The sequence below is a fragment of the Scyliorhinus torazame genome, chromosome 8 (genome assembly GCF_047496885.1).
Source record: "Scyliorhinus torazame isolate Kashiwa2021f chromosome 8, sScyTor2.1, whole genome shotgun sequence".
NCBI lineage: Eukaryota > Metazoa > Chordata > Chondrichthyes > Carcharhiniformes > Scyliorhinidae > Scyliorhinus > Scyliorhinus torazame.
In genome coordinates, this window is record NC_092714.1 from 145,858,070 (window position 1) to 145,875,270 (window position 17,201).

Consider the following 17,201-nt stretch of genomic DNA (forward strand, 5'->3'; position numbering starts at 1 on the left):
ACAGCAGTGGCGTTGTGTCGTGCGCATCGTCCGACTCTGAGTCCATGGCACTTTGGGGTGGGGGTTCGTCTCCACCCATCCAATCTGTGTCACTGTCCTGTATTTCAGTTTCCTGGGTAGGGGTGTCCTGGGTAGTGATCTCCTGGGTAGGGGTGTCCTGGGTAGCGGTGTCCTGGGGATATGGGGGAGGGGGATATGGGAGATATGGGGAGTGGGGATATGGGGGATGGAGATATGGGGGAGGGGGGTATGGGGAGGGGGATATGGGGGAGGGGGATATGGGGGAGGGGGATATGGGAGAGGGGGGATATGGGGGAGGGGGGATATGGGGGAGGGGGGATATGGGGGAGGGGTGATATGGGGGAGGGGGGATATGGGGAGGGGGGATATGGGGGATATGGGAGGGGGGGATATGGGGGAGGGGAATATGGGGGAGGGGAATATGGGGGAGGGGGATATGGGGGAGGGGGATATGGGGGGTATGGGGGAGGAGGTGTAACCACCTAAAATGGCTGATTCCTGATTAGTTTGGCCAAACCCCGATCTAAAATGGCGAACTGAAAAGGCTAATGGGAAATGCAGCCAACAGGACACAAACGGACAGCTGCAGACAGAATAGCGTATTCGGCTCTGGGAAGTCGGCCCAGATCGATACCTGCAACCATTAGTAGCACATCAACCCATCCATCTGCAGTTTAATCGGATATCCGGGAATAATTGCAACAAATTAGCAATTGAAAGATGATCCAGACCTCTCGGCGCCTGCAGTGGCCGAGACAAAGAAAGGTGAACGACCACCCCCGATCAAGGAATCGCCCCATTATTGGAGCATATCGAACCAAGTGATTGGGACCAAGTCCAATCACTTGGAACCAGGGTCACGGTCTGCCCCGAGAGGCGGGAAGCCCCTGGGTAATATAAGAGTAAGGAGCCAAGTTCAGATCGATCCTTCTCTTCCTGCTCGCAACCTTCGCAAGAACCATCGACAAGAAACCGTAAGTTTGACTCCAGCGATCGCTACCCGATAGAGACTCCTAGCCATCGACCTGTATCAGCCTTTGAATCCCGCAGGTTCAGACCAATTCGAAAGACCATTCGTTTCCCTGACCTGGTGGGTCATTCCCAAAGTTAAGTATTGGCCTGTAGTGGTAGGTAGTAGTCTAGAAAGTAGAATTATTGCATAAGTATTTATTGCTGTATATAATAAATGACCGTTGAGTTCAATCTTCCTAAGCGGTGTGCTGCCTTATTAATCATAACTTGAACTTGAACCACGTGGCGGTATCAGAAAGATACCTGGCGACTCATGAGCAAAGGTGACAGAATTAGAGCTAATAAAACTAAGGCTAATAAGAGCAACAGGAGGATATGGGGGAAGGGGGATATGGGGAGGGGGGATATGGGGAGGGGGGATATGGGGGAGGGGGGATATGGGGAGGGGGGATAAGGGGGAGGGGGGTATGGGGAGGGGTGATATGGGGAGGGGGATATGGGGAGGGGGGACATGGGGGATATGGGATATGGGGGAGGGGGTATGAGGAAGGGGATATGGGGAGGGGGGATATGGGGGAGAGGGTATAAGGGGGAGGGGGGATATGGGGGAGGTGGGATATGGGGATGGGGATATGGGGAGGGGGAATATGGGGGAGGGGGGATATGGGGAGGGAGATATGGGGAGGGAGGATATGGGGAGGGGGGATATGGGGAGGGGGGAGATGGGGGAGGTGGGATATGGGGATATGGGGTAGGGGGATATGGGGAGGGGGGATATGGGGAGGGGGGATATGGGGGATGGGAGATATGGGGATGGGGACTATGGGGAGGGGGCTATGGGGGAGGGGGGATATGGGGGAGGGGGCTATAGGGGAGGGGGATATGGGGAGGGGGATATGGGGGAGGGAGATATAGGGGAGGGGGGATATGGGGGATATGGGAGAGGGGGATATGGGGGATATGGGGGAGGGGGGATTTGGATATCAGGCGGGGGGGGGGTTCACCCTGGCTGCCCTGACGAGGTCGTTCACTTTCTTGCGGCACTGTGTGCCTGTCCGTGGTGTCAGAGCCACAGCGCTGACGGCCTCTGCCACCTCCCTCCACAGACGCTGGCTGTGGCGTGGGGCAACTCTGCGGCCGTGCCCGGGATACAGGGCCTCCCTCCTCTGCTCCACTGCGTCCAGGAGCGCCTCGATGTCGCGGGACTGGAACCTCGGGGCTGAGCGGCGGGCGGCCATCTGGTCGGGTCTTCTGGTCGGGTGGGGGAGCAGCGCGTCTTTTGAGTCGTCACGCCGTACGGCGTGAATGACGCCGCACGGCGTGAACCACGTGAGCCAGCGCGGTTAACGTCACGTCGCTGCTAGCCCATTCCGGGCCGGAGAATTAGCGACGTTTGGGGCGGCTCGATGCAGGTGTGATTTGCGCCATTTTGGGCGCCGGTCGGCGGTCATTGCGCCGATATCGGAGAATCCCGCCCCAGATTCCTGACAGAGAAAGGTGCCAGACGGGGATCAGCACTTGGAATTAAGAATCACAGGACATGGAATTTATAACTTTCAGTACCTGCATGAGCTACTCCACACACTTTCTGGACAGGATCAGCAAACAGTAGTGTGGTGTTGGGTGTTCTGACACACAGATGAGCCAACACAGTTGCATATGGTACAACGCTTCTTTATTTAAACTTACTATTTACAGTTTGGTCTTTGCACTCTGCACGTGGGGGGCTCCCTGCTTGTGGTGTTTTAACAGCTCTTTCTTGTTCCCTTCTCCCCAGACCTACTGACCACCAGGTGTCGTGCTCGTGCTTTTTATGTGGTTGGTGTTCTTGTCTGTGATTGGTTGTGGTGTTGTGTACTCTGATTTGCCTGTTAGTGTGTCCATCATGATGTGTGTGTTTGAATATCATGACATCCCCCCTTTTTACAAAGATATGTGCCTACGTGGTAATAAATATGATCGTGACGTGGGTGCATCAAAAGTGTGTGTGTGTGTGTGCCGTGTGCAGCATGTGCATATGACGGAACTATGTACATGGGGCGATGTCGGGTGCGTCACATGAATCAAGTTGTACCATAACATAACAGAAATGTGAACGAGAGAAGAAGAAAAAAAAACTTGAACAGTTGTCCAGTCAGACGACATCTGGAACGATAAACAACAACAGGTTATCATGTAAAATTGTGCAACTTGTTCAACATATGAACTGTATTATAAGTCCAGTCTAATGGGCTTGCGACGAATTTGGGTTGACCGCCTCAAGGGTGGATCAAGAACCACCGGCTGCTGTGCAGGCATGGCCATGGGTGGCGATGGAAAGGGCGTGATGTGCGGCAGCTCCACAAAGTCATCCTCGGAAGCCTGTTGAGGATCTGGCGTGCTGTGTGGCTGTGAGCGTGGAAGTCGGCGAAGGGCGCGCCGATTGCGGCGACGCACGGAACCATCCGGCATGCGAACCAGGAACGAGCGAGGAGCCACTTGTCGGAGGACTTCGGCCGCTGCTGACCAGCCACCATACGGTTGATGGACGCGTACTTTGTCTCCGGAGGACAGGGGGGGCAGGTCCGTCGCTCGTGTGTCGTACCGACCTTTCTGGCGATCACGCTGCAGTTGCATGTTCCGAAGAACCGCCTCATGGTCTGTTGTCGGTGCCAGGATGGAAGGTACCGTCGTCCTGAGGGAGCGACCCATTAGTAGCTGCGCTGGCGAGAGGCCCGTGGATAACGGGGCCGATCGATAGGCCAGCAAGGCAAGGTTAAAGTCCGATCCGGCATCAGCCGCCTTGCACAGGAGCCGCTTGGCGATGTGGACACCCTTTTCAGCCTTCCCGTTCGATTGTGGATGCATAGGGCTGGATGTCACATGAGTGAAACCATATGCTGCGGCAAAGGACGACCATTCACGGCTGGCAAAACAAGGTCCATTGTCTGACATGACAGTCCTTGGAATGCCATGGCGAGCAAACGTTTCCTTGCAGGCCCCAATGACTGCGGACGACGTCAGATCATGGAGAGGCATGACTTCCGGGTAGTTTGAGAAGTAGTCTATAATAACAATGTAATCTCTGCCGAGCGCGTGAAATAGGTCAACACCCACCTTCGCCCAGGGGGACGTCACCATCTCGTGTGGTAGAAGTGTTTCCGGAGGTTGCGCCGGCTGAAACCTCTGACAGGTTGTGCAGTTGAGCACCATGTTGGCTATGTCTTCATTAATACCCGGCCAATATACCGCCTCCCGGGCCCTTCGTCTGCATTTTTCGACGCCCAAGTGGCCTTCGTGTAGTTGATGAAGAATCATCTGGCGCACGCTGTGCGGAATAATGATCCTGTGCGATTTCATAAGGACCCCGTCTATATTGGTGAGATCATCTCGCACATTATAAAACTGGGGGCACTGCCCTTTTAGCCACCCTTCCGTCATGTGGCGCATCACTCGCTGCAGAAGGGGGTCAGTCGCCGTCTCTGCGCGTATGTGGGCCAGACTAGGATCATCAGCTGGCAGATTTGCTGCTGTCAGAGTCACGTGTGCCTCAATTTGACGCACGAACCCCTCTGCATCTGGTGGTGTGCTCACTGCTCGGGAAAGAGTGTCCGCCACGATGAGTTCCTTCCCCGGAGTGTAGATCAGTTCAAAATCGTACCTCCTGAGTTTAAGTAAGATGCGCTGGAGGCGAGGAGTCATGTCGTTCAGGTCTTTGTTAATGATGTTGACCAGGGGGCGGTGGTCAGTTTCGACCGTGAATCGTGGCAGGCCATACACATAGTCGTGGAACTTGTCCAGTCCAGTTAACAAGCCCAGGCATTCTTTTTCGATTTGCGCGTAGCACTGTTCGGTAGGGGTCATGGCTCGTGAGGCATACGCAACCGGGGCCCATGATGACGTGCTGTCTTTCTGCAGGAGTACCGCTCCAATACCAGATTGGCTGGCGTCTGTTGAGATCTTTGTAGGGCGAGTCGTGTCAAAGAAGGCCAGCACTGGTGCCGTGACCAGTTTGTGCTTGAGCTCCTCCCATTCCCGCTGATGCGATTGGTGCCAGTTGAATTCCGTCGATTTTTTTACGAGATGGCGCATATTTGTTGTATGAGAAGCCAGGTTGGGAATGAACTTCCCAAGGAAGTTGACCATGCCCAGGAATCTTAAGACAGCCTTCTTGTCAGCCGGTCGTGGCATGGCTGTGATGGCGCTAACCTTGTCTGCATCGGGACGGACCCCGGACCTTGAGATGTGGTCCCCGAGGAATTTCAGCTCCGTCTGGCCGAAGGCACACTTCGCACGGTTGAGACGCAGGCCATTTTGTCGTATGCGGGTAAAGACACGTCGTAGACGATGCATGTGTTCCTGCGGAGTGGTGGACCAAATGATGATATCGTCCACATATACACGTACCCCTTCGATGCCTTCCATCATCTGCTCCATAATGCGGTGGAATACTTCAGATGCCGAAATGATGCCGAATGGCATCCGGTTGTAGCAGAATCTGCCAAAAGGGGTGTTGAATGTGCATAGTCTTCGGCTGGCCGGGTCCAGTTGGATCTGCCAGAATCCTTTGGACGCATCCAATTTAGTGAATATCTTGGCTCGCGCCATCTCGCTGGTGAGGTCTTCTCGTTTCGGGATGGGATAGTGTTCCCGCATGATGTTGTTATTCAGATCTTTAGGATCTATACATATACGGAGCTCGCCAGAGGGCTTCTTTACACAGACCATGGAGCTGACCCATGGCGTGGGCTCCGTGACCTTGGATAGGACCCCTTGGTCCTGAAGAATCTGCAGTTGTGCCTTGAGGCGGTCTTTGAGAGGCGCAGGAACCCTGCGAGGTGCGTGAACGACAGGGATGGCGTCCGGTCTGAGTCGAATCTTGTACGTGTGTGGCAGTGTCCCCATGCCTTCAAAAACCTCCTGGTTGTGAGCGAGGAGGGAATGGAGATTTGCGTGGAACTCAGCATCCGGGAAGTCGGATATCTCATCTGGAGAGAGAGACATAATGCGCTGTACCAGGTGAAGGACCTTACACGCCTGTGCGCCCAGTAACGAGTCCTTTGATGAGCCAACAACTTCGAAGGGGAGTGTGGCCGTGTACCTCTTGTGAGTCACCTGTAGCTGGCAAGATCCTATGGACGGGATGACGTTCCCGTTATAGTCAACCATCTTAAGCCGGGATGGTGTGATGGGTGGTTTGACCTTCATGGCCTGGACTGCAGAGTAAGCAATCAGGTTGGCGGATGCGCCGGTGTCCAGACGGAAGGCGACGCGCGATCGGTTGACCGTCAGGGTGGCACACCACTCATCGGCTGGATTGATGGCATTGACCTTGTTGACATCAATGACGGCAACTCGGAAGGCATCCTGGTCATCTGCATCACTTAACTGGAAGTCTTGATGCGTGGGCTGGACGGTCCTGACTCGTCTGCGAGGTTGTCGAGGATGCGCCGGATCCATGGGTTGAGCCGCACGACAGCGGGCTGCGTAGTGGCCCATCGTGGCACATCTGTGGCACTGTCGGTTTTTTGCAGGACATTGCCCTTTTAAGTGTAGACCTCCACAATTGCTGCACGTCATGACGTCACGGCGTTCGTTGCGCCACTGCGCATGCGCAGTGCGATCTTGCGGTGGGCGCGCCTGCGCAGTGCGTCCCTCGTTGTGGCCGTTATTTTTGGCGCGCACCTGCGCGGGAGACCGCGAAAAGCGCGGGAAGCGGCCGCTGTCGTCCGGGCCGTGGGTCGGGAAGTACTCGACGGCCTGGATGCGTTCAACGTCGTGGGCGGCCTGGCTTGCCGATTCGACGGCTGGGGACCCCCTCCGTGCCAACTCGGACGCCTGAAATCGGGCAAAACGGCAGGTAGCATTTTCATGGAGGACACAGGCTTCCACAGCAGACGCTAAGGTGAGGCTTTTCATTTTAAGAAGCTGCTGGCGTAGGCCAGTAGAGGCAACGCCAAAAACAATCTGGTCCCTGATCATGGACTCTGTAGTGGTGCCGTAACCGCAGGACTGCGCTAGAATCCGGAGGTGCGTCAAAAAGGGTTGAAAAAGCTCCTCCTTACCTTGCAGGCGTTGCTGAAAGATGTATCTTTCAAAACTTTCATTTACTTCAACTTGAAAGTGCTGGTCCAGTTTGAGGATGACCGTGTCATATTTGGCCTGGTTTTCGCCTTCTTCGAACACCAGTGAGTTAAAGACATCGGTTGCGTGCGGGCCTGCGTAGAAGAGGAGCATTGCAATCTTCGAGTCATCCGAGATATTCTGTTTTTCGGTGGCACGGATGTACAGGTCAAATCGCTGCCTGTAGAGCTTCCAGTTGGTGCCTAGGTTCCCCGTGACTTGCATCGGCTGCGGTTTGCCGGTGTGGTCCATGTCCAGAATGGCAGGTTAGTAGGCAGGTATCGATCCACTCCTGTACCATGTGGTGTTGGGTGTTCTGACACACAGATGAGCCAACACAGTTGCATATGGTACAACGCTTCTTTATTTAAACTTACTATTTACAGTTTGGTCTTTGCACTCTGCACGTGGGGGGCTCCCTGCTTGTGGTGTTTTAACAGCTCTTTCTTGTTCCCTTCTCCCCAGACCTACTGACCACCAGGTGTCGTGCTCGTGCTTTTTATGTGGTTGGTGTTCTTGTCTGTGATTGGTTGTGGTGTTGTGTACTCTGATTTGCCTGTTAGTGTGTCCATCATGATGTGTGTGTTTGAATATCATGACAAGTAGAGGAATGCAATCTGCTCCTGGCGCTGCTATGGTAACGCCTTTCCAATTTGTCACAATTCCATCATAGTATTCAGGCTCCAGTTTTCCCAAAGTCCAGACGGTGTTTCCATGGCTTACCTGTTACCAAGTGAGCAAAGGTAATAAGCACACAGCAACCAACTTCTCACAGTGCATATACAACATCAGACATCAGTCTGGTGCAGAAGTTAAGATTCCAGTTGGATCACAAAATCTCTATTTACAATGAAGAGTGACTATCACAGTTATAATGCCCGACAGTGATGGGGGAAAACAGCAGATTTAACTTTAATATAATGATAGAAACCGCTTACTGGGACCTTTTGATATTGCGTTGATTAATTCTTCTGCTCACATCAGTGAGTAAGTGTTTATTTGTCTCAATTGGGCCTCAATTGAAATTATGCCATTTTATCAGCCTAAGAAAAGAGCTAATATTTTGTGGTGTAGAGGTCAGTGCCTGATCTGCACGGGCATTTAAACCACTGAGAAACTGGTCAAGGTTTTCACTTTAGACAGCACTGGTGTAGAGGCCCCATTTTAACCCCAGATTGTTAAATTAGCTTGGAATAGTCAGAGTAGCTGACCACCAACAGACAATTAAGTGCATTTTGAAGTGTAGTTACTGTTGTAATGTAGGAAATGTGGCAGCCAATTTGTGCACAGGAAGCTCCCACAAACAGCAATGTGACCAGATAATTTGTTTTTGTGATGCTGATAGAGGGATAAAATAGTGCCATGGGATGGCCATGTGAGGTGGCAGATGGAACCTCAGTTTAGTCCCTTTTCCAAAAGGCAGCACTGAAAGGATTGCACTCCCTCAGTGCCAGTGTAGATCAGTGTGCTCTGGCCCTTGGCTCTGACTCAGAGCCGAGGCTGCTCCAACTGAACGTGCAGTACCTAAGAGCTGGAGAAAGTTGGTGTGTTTTTTCCGGTTTTAAATGACAACTGCAGGTTGGTCTCTCACCTTGCCTGTTACTCTCCTAACGTAGACTTAAGCAGTGTGAAACTGGTAAGGTCCAGATAGGCAAATTGCATCAAGGCAGTGGATTGGTGTCCAAGGTTTGCCTGAATTATTGTGATGCAGCCCAAGACTAATTTGGTTTGGCCCTCAGGCTGATCCATCCCCAGTGCTGTTGCTGTACATTGTCAGAATTATGCCAGGCATGCGGTGATCACAAATTTAGAACCGCACCGTCAGGATGTCAAAGCACTGCTCGATCACGCCCCTGCTTGCTGCATGGGCGTCGTTGTAGCGGATCTCCACGTCGATCTGTCGCCTTCATATAGGTATCATCAGCCACAATGGCAGTGGATAGCCGCTGCCGCCCAGGAGCCAACCCCCTAGTCGGGTGGGGGGGGTCTCGAAGAGGCTGGGAAACATCGAGTGTGCCAGGATGAATCTGTCGTGCACACTGCCCGGGGATCGGGCGCAGAAGTGCATGATTCTCATCTGATTCTCATCAGGGGTACGTTGGCTGGCGCCCCTGTATGGCTATAGTGGGCGTTGCCCTGTGTGGGTTGCTTATTGCCTCGCCAGTGGGTGGCATCCAGTTGGAGGGGTTATGGAGTATGGGGTGCAAGGGTGGTAGGGTGGGCTGGTGTACGGGGTGTGGTAGGGTGGGGGCTGGGGTGGGGGCACCCATACGCCGTTGTCACTTTGCTGAACCAGGGTGCACGTTGGGTGGTCAGTGGGGTGCAGGCCGTAGCAATGGTGATCGGTGCCTGGGCACCGCCCCAGGCACGTGAGGGGGGTCACGGTGGCCTCACTGCTCATTCCCCCCTCACTACCATCTGCCCCAGCGCAATATTGGAGGGCCCTTGAACCGCATCTTCAGGATGCCAAAGCACTACTTGACCATGCCCCTGGTCACGGCCTGGGTGTTGTTGTAGCAGGTCTCCTCGTCGGTCTGTGGCCTCCGGATCGGCGTCACCAGCCACGAATGCAGTGGGTAACCCCTGTCGCTCAAGAGCCAAACCCACAGCTGGGGGTGCGCCTCGAAGAGGCTAGGATTGTCTAGTGTGCAGGATGAAAGCATTGTGCACACTGCCTGGGTATCGGGCGCAGATGTGCATGATGTTAACTGGCACTGCCCTTGCCAGCGGATGCGCCGCGGCCCCCGTCTGGCGCCCCCCCCTGTAGGGGCTACAGTGGGCAATTTCCTTGGGTGGGCTGCGTGCTGCTCCGCCGGCAAGAGGCAGCCGGTCTGGGGGGCTGGTATGGCGGAGGATGGGGTGTGTGGCTGGGATGCAGGGGCTGATGGGGTGGGGGCACCCATTAATCAGGTATCACTCTGCAAAACCACGTGCCACAGTGCGTGGTCAGTGTGGTACACAGTAAGATGGCTGCCTTGCAGGTTACGGCAATGGCCACCCGTGCCTGGTGACCCCGATTCTGTAGGGAGTCACCCCAGCTCCACGGCCAGTCTCCTGGTCACCCCCCGTCAATTCACCTACACCCCCCACCTGGCAGCACATGGTCGCGCCTTTGCGTGTCCTACCTCCTTTCTCTCTCATTAGCCATAACGCCTGTTTCCTGATTTATAGAAGCACAAGTGAACCTCCCCATCAAGAATTCCCCCTGGCGGAGCTGGACGATCGCGTAGGTTTTGGGGAATACTGGGTCAGGCCCGCTAAAGATAGGTAAACTGCATTAACTATATGTGCGTTCCGGAACACATTGTCAGCGCTATCGAGGCGCCGGAGAATTAAGATGCAGTGTGAACCCAGCGTCCGCTACAATTTTGGTGTCGGGACCGATTTTCCGCCCAATCGTGCATTGTGATTCCGGCATCGGCTGTCGGAGAATCCCACCCGCTATATTTCTCACTGCGGTGAACCACTGTATTAGGGGATGTAAGGTAGGACCTGCACTACAGGTTCGCCGGTAGCCCTGGCCGGCTGGCTCCGCCCACTAAGAACTGTATAAATATGCATGACCTCCAGTGCCCTGCCATTTTGCCAGCTGCAGCAGGAGGCCACGCATCTGACTGCAATAAAGCCACAGTTGTACACAATCTGCGTCTTTGTGCAATTGATTGATCGTCAATTTATTACAGTCAGATTTTTCCACAGAATGGACATCAGAATTAAGCCCGATAGCCTGCAGCTGGATCCGCACTCGCACAACGCCAGAAAAGACTTTACTCACTGGCTAGCATGTTTTGAGGCCTAAATCAACGCTGTGGACTCCAAGCCAACGGAGGCTCAGAAGATAAAGGTCCTGTACTCCAGACTGAGCTCCAGCGTGTTACCGTTGATCCAAGACGCCACGAATTACACAAAAGCAATGGACTCCTTAAGGAACACTACGCGCAGAAGGCGAACACGCTCTTCGCCAGGCATGTACTCGCCACCCGCTCGCAACTACCTGGTGGGTCCATCGAAGACTTGCGCGGGAGCAGAGAGAGCCGGGACAGCGAAAACAGCGCGGGAGCAGAGAGAGCCGGGACAGCGAAAACAGCGCCGGAGGAGAGAGCCGGGAGATTTAAAAAGCGCGGGAGGAGAGAGCTGGGACAGCGAAAACAGCGCCGGAGGAGAGAGCCGGGAGATTTAAAAAGCGCGGGAGGAGAGAGCCGGGACAGCGAAAACAGCGCGGGAGCAGAGAGAGCCGGGACAGCGAAAACAGCGCCGGAGGAGAGAGCCGGGAGATTTTAAAAGCGCGGGAGGAGAGAGCCGGGACAGCGAAAACAGCGCGGCAGCAGAGAGAGCCGGGACAGCGAAAACAGCGCCGGAGGAGAGAGCCGGGAGATTTAAAAAGCGCGGGAGGAGAGAGCCGGGACATCGAAAACAGCGCGAGAGGAGAGAGAGCCGGGACAGCGAAATCAGCGCCGGAGGAGAGAGCCAGGAGATTTAAAAAGCGCGTGAGGAGAGAGCCGGGACAGCGAAAACAGCGCGGGAGCAGAGAGAGCCGGGACAGCGAAAACAGCGCCGGAGGAGAGAGCCGGGAGATTTAAAAAGCGCGGGATGAGAGAGCCGGGACAGCGAAAACAGCGCGAGAGGAGAGAGAGCCGGGACAGCGAAAACAGCGCCGGAGGAGAGAGCCGGGAGATTTAAAAAGCGCGTGAGGAGAGAGCCGGGACAGCGAAAACAGCGCCGGAGGAGAGAGCCGGGAGATTTAAAAAGCGCGGGAGGAGAGAGCCGGGACAGCGAAAACAGCGCGGGAGCAGAGAGAGCCGGGACAGCGAAAACAGCGCCGGAGGAGAGAGCCGGGAGATTTAAAAAGCGCGGGAGGAGAGAGCCGGGACATCGAAACAGCGCGAGAGGAGAGAGAGCCGGGACAGCGAAAACAGCGCCGGAGGAGAGAGCCGGGAGATTTAAAAAGCGCGGGAGGAGAGAGCCGGGACAGCGAAAACAGCGCGGGAGCAGAGAGAGCCGGGACAGCGAAAACAGCGCCGGAGGAGAGAGCCGGGAGATTTAAAATGCGCGGGAGGAGAGAGCCGGGACAGCGAAAACAGTGCGGGAGCAGAGAGAGCCGGGACAGCGAAAACAGTGCCGGAGGAGAGAGCCGGGAGATTTAAAAAGCGCGGGAGGAGAGAGCCGGGACAGCGAAAACAGCACGGGAGCAGAGAGAGCCGGGACAGTGAAAACAGCGCCGGAGGAGAGAGCCGGGAGATTTAAAAAGCGCGGGAGGAGAGAGCCGGGACAGCGAAAACAGCGCGGGAGCAGAGAGAGCCGGGACAGCGAAAACAGCGCCGGAGGAGAGAGCCGGGAGATTTAAAATGCGCGGGAGGAGAGAGCCGGGACAGCGAAAACAGTGCGGGAGCAGAGAGAGCCGGGACAGCGAAAACAGTGCCGGAGGAGAGAGCCGGGAGATTTAAAAAGCGCGGGAGGAGAGAGCCGGGACAGCGAAAACAGCACGGGAGCAGAGAGAGCCGGGACAGCGAAAACAGCGCCGGAGGAGAGTGCCGGGAGATTTAAAAAGCGCGGGAGGAGAGAGCCGGGACAGCGAAAACAGCGCGGGAACAGAGAGAGCCGGGACAGCGAAAACAGCGCCGGAGGAGAGAGCCAGGAGATTTAAAAAGCGCGGGATGAGAGAGCCTGGACAGCGAAAACAGCGCGGGAGCAGAGAGAGCCGGGACAGCAAAAACAGCGCCAGAGGAGAGAGCCGGGAGATTTAAAAAGCGTGGGAGGAGAGAGACGGGACAGTGCTGGGAGAGGTGAGTGCACAAAAGGTGTGGCAGGAGTGCCTTCAGACACGTAGTGCTGATTGGAACAGAGTGCATCTGAGTTTAGGTGAGTGACTGAGTTTGGGTGAGTGGCGAGAGAGGGCTGTGTTTTTGTTGGTGTTCGGGTTTATCCTTGAGGTTCTATAAATAATTTTTTTTTAAAAATATTTAAATTAATTAACTAGTTGAATATGGTTGGACAGGTGATGTGCTGTTGCTGTATGATGATGGAACTGGTGGATTCCATTGAGACCGTCAGTGACCACATCTGCAGCAAGTGTTGGCTGCCCGAGGAACTTCGGCTCAGAATTGATGAGCTGGAGACCGAGCTGCACACACTGTGGCACATCAGGGAGGGGGAACATTACCTGGACGCTTTGTTTCAGGAGGCAGTCACACCCGGTAGAATAAGTTCTGTTAATTCGGACAGTGGTCAGGGACAGAGTGGTGTGACTGCAAGGGAGGCAGGTAGGGGGATCCTGAGTTTAGGAGTTGAGGAGCCTCAGCCCGTGACCTTGTCCAACAGGTATGAGGTATTTGCTCCCTGTGTGGATGAGGAAGAGGGCTGTAGGGAGGATGCGTTGACTGACCACTGCACTGTGGTACAGGAAGCCATTCAAGAGGGGGGAGCAAAAAGACAAGTGGTAGTTGTAGGGGATTCTATAATTAGGGGGATTGATGGCATCCTTTGTAAGCCAGATCGAGAGTCCCGCATGGTATGTTGCCTGCCCGGTGCCAGGGTGAGGGACATCTCTGATCGGCTTGAAAGGATTTGGGAGAGGGAGGGGGAGGATCCAGTTGTTGTGGTCCACGTTGGGACTAACAACATAGGTAAGACTAGGAAAGAGGACCTGTTTGGAGATTATCAAACACTAGGGACTAAATTAAACAACAGGTCCTCCAGGGTTATAATCTCTGGATTACTACCCGAGCCACGTGCCAATTGGCATAGGGTTGAGAAAATTAGGGAAGTTAACACGTGGCTAAAGGAGTGGTGCGGGAAAGAGGGATTCCATTTCATGGGGCATTGGCATCAGTACTGGGGCAGGAGGGACCTGTACCATTGGGACGGTCTTCACCTGAACCATTCTGGGATCAGTGTTCTAGCGAATAGGATAAATAGGTTGGTCACAAGGACTTTAAACTAGCAAGTTGGGGGGAAGGGAAGGGTAAAGCTATGGATAGTATAATGGTTAATGGAGAGCAAGGCAGCAGGTTACGTGACAGGTTATTATGTAGAGATATGGATTCAAAGACAAGGAAAATTAGGAGAAAGGGTAAGAGGAAAAATAATTTGCGAAAAGTTACTGATCAAGGTGTTAGGATTCATAACAAAGACATAAAAAACAGCATAAGTGTACTTTACCTGAATGCTCGTAGTATACGAAATAAGGTAAATGAGTTGATGGCGCAAATCATCATGAATGACTATGATTTAGTGGCCATTACTGAAACATGGTTAAAAGATGGTCACGACTGGGAGTTAAATATCCAAGGGTATCAGACTATACGAAAGGATAGAATGGACGGTAAGGGCGGTGGTGTAGCTTTGTTGTTTAAGGATGGCATCCAGGCAATAGTAAGGAATGATATTGGTGCTATGGAGGACAATGTTGAATCAATTTGGGCGGAAATCAGGAATAGTATGGCAAAAAGGTCACTGATAGGAGTAGTCTATAGGCCACCAAATAGTAATAGGATGGTAGGGCAGGCAATAAGCAAAGAAATAACGGATGCATGTAGAAATGGTACAGCGGTTATCATGGGAGATTTTAATCTGCATATCGATTGGTTTAACCAGGTTGGTAAAGGCAGCCTTGAGGAGGGGTTTATAGAATGTGCCCGGGATAATTTCCTGGAACAGTATGTAATGGAACCTACAAGGGAACAAGCGGTCTTAGATCTGGTCCTGTGTAATGAGGCAGGATTGATTAATGATCTCATAGTTCGGGATCCTCTTGGAAGGAGCGACCACAATATGGTGGAATTTAAAATACAGTTGGAGGATGACAAGGTAAAATCAAACACTAGTGTTTTGTGCTTAAACAAAGGCGATTACAATGGGATGAGAGCAGAACTAGCTAAGGTAGACTGGGAGCAAAGACTTCATGGTGAAGCAGTTGAGGAACAGTGGAGAACCTTCCGAGCGATCTTTCACAGTGTTCAGGAAAGGTTCATACCGACAAAAAAGAAAGACGGTAGAAAGGGGAACAATCGACCGTGGATATCTAAGGAGGTGAGGGAGAGTATCAAATTGAAGGAAAAAACATACAAAGTGGCAAAAATTAGTGGGAGACTAGAGGACTGGGAAGTCTTTAGGGGACAACAGAAAGCTACTAAAAAAGCTATAAAGAAGAGTAAGGTAGACTATGAAAGTAAACTGGCTCAGAACATAAAAGCAGATAGTAAAAGCTTCTACAAATATATAAGACAAAAAAGAGTGGCTAAGGTAAATATTGGTCCTTTGGAAGATGAGAAGGGAGATTTAATAATAGGAGACGGGGAAATGGCTGAGGAGCTGAACAGCTGTTTTGGGTCAGTTTTCACAGTGCAGGACACAAATAACATGCCAGTGACTGATGGAAATAAAGATATGATAGGTGAGGACCTTGAGATTATTGTAATCACTAAGGAGGCAGAATTGGGCAAGCTAATGGGGCTAAAGGTAGACAAGTCTCCTGGCCCTGAGTGTTAAAAGAGATGGCTAGGGAAATTGTAAACGCACTAGTGATAATTTATCAAAATTCACTAGACTCTGGGGTGGTCCCAGAGGATTGGAAAGTAGCAAACGTGACACCACTGTTTAAAAAAGGAGGTTGTCAGAAAGCGGGTAATTACAGGCTGGTAAGCTTAACTTCGGTTGTAGGGAAAATGCTGGAATCTATCATTAAGGAGGAAATAGTGGGGCACCTGGAGGGAAATTGTCCCATTGGGCAGACACAGCATGGGTTCACAAAGGATAGGTCGGGTGACTAATTTGGTAGAATTTTTTGACGACGTTACCAGTGCAGTAGATAACGGGGGGTCAATGGATGTGGTATATCTGGATTTCCAGAAAGCTTTTGACAAGGTGCCACACAAAAGGTTGCTGCATAAACTAAAGATGCATGGCATTGAGGGTAAAGTGGTAGCATGGGTAGAGGATTGGTTAACTAACAGAAAGCAGAGAGTGGGGATAAATGGGTGTTCCTCTGGTTGGCAACCTGTAACTAGTGGGGTCCCTCAAGGATCAGTGTTGGGCCCGCAGTTGTTCACAATTTACATAGACGATTTGGAGTTGGGGACCAAGGGCAATGTGTCAAAGTTTGCAGACGACACTAAGATGAGTAGTAAAGCAAAAAGTGCAGAGGATACCGGAAGTCTGCAGAAGGATTTGGATAGGTTAGGCGAATGGGCTAGGGTCTGGCAGATGGAATTCAATGTTGACAAGTGTGAGGCTATCCATTTTGGGAGGAATAACAGCAGAATGGATTATTATTTAAACGGTAAGATGTTAAAACATGCTGCTGTGCAGAGGGACCTGGGTGTGCTGGTTCACGAGTCGCAAAAAGTTGGTGTGCAGGTGCAACAGGTGATTAAGAAGGCTAATCGAGTTTTGTCTTTCGTTGCTAGAGTGATAGAGTTCAAGACTAGTGAGGTTATGCTGCAATTGTATAGGGTGTTGGTGAGGCCGCATCTGGAGTATTGTGTTCAGTTTTGGTCTCCTTACCTGAGAAAGGACATATTGGCACTGGAGGGAGTGCAGAGGAGATTCACTAGGTTGATCCCAGAGTTGAGGGGATTAGATTATGACAAGAGGTTGAGTAGACTGGGACTGTACTCATTGGAGTTTAGAAGGATGCGGGGGGATCTTATTGAGACATATAAAATTATGAAGGGAATAGATAGGATAGATGCGGGCAGGTTGTTTCCACTGGTCGGGGACAGCAGAACTAGGGGGCATAGCCTCAAAATAAGGGGAAGTAGATTTAGGACGGAGTGTAGGAGGAACTTCTTCACCCAGAGGGTTGTGAATCTCTGGAATTCCTTGCCCAGTGAAGCAGTTGAGGCTCCTTCTTTAAACGTTTTTAAGAAAAAGATAGATACCTTTCTAAAGAATAAAGGGATTCGGGGATATGGTGTACGGGCCGGAGTGTGGAGCTGAGTCCACAAAGATCAGCCATGATCTCATTAAATGGCGGAGCAGGCTCGAGGGGCCAGATGGCCTACTCCTGTTCCTAGTTCTTATGTTCTTATGTTATTATGTATACAGGGCTGTAAATATGGGTAAAGAATGTTTCATGGGTGGGACGATGGATGGGGATGGGGGAAGAG

General features: G+C 52.5%; 1 protein-coding gene across 1 annotated transcript in view; it reads right to left on the bottom strand.

Annotated features, from left to right (window-relative positions):
• The window catches only part of lacc1 (laccase (multicopper oxidoreductase) domain containing 1), a 70,897-nt gene extending 59,833 nt beyond the window's left edge, over nucleotides 1–11,064 (bottom strand). Inside the window, exons 1-3 of the mRNA XM_072515534.1 lie at nucleotides 11,032–11,064; nucleotides 7,704–7,818; nucleotides 2,557–2,607 (exon numbers count right to left, since the gene is read on the bottom strand). Of these exons, the coding sequence (XP_072371635.1) occupies nucleotides 2,557–2,607; nucleotides 7,704–7,818; nucleotides 11,032–11,064 (199 nt within the window). The remainder of the gene's footprint in view (nucleotides 1–2,556; nucleotides 2,608–7,703; nucleotides 7,819–11,031) is intronic.
• Nucleotides 11,065–17,201: the final 6,137 nt, after the last annotated feature.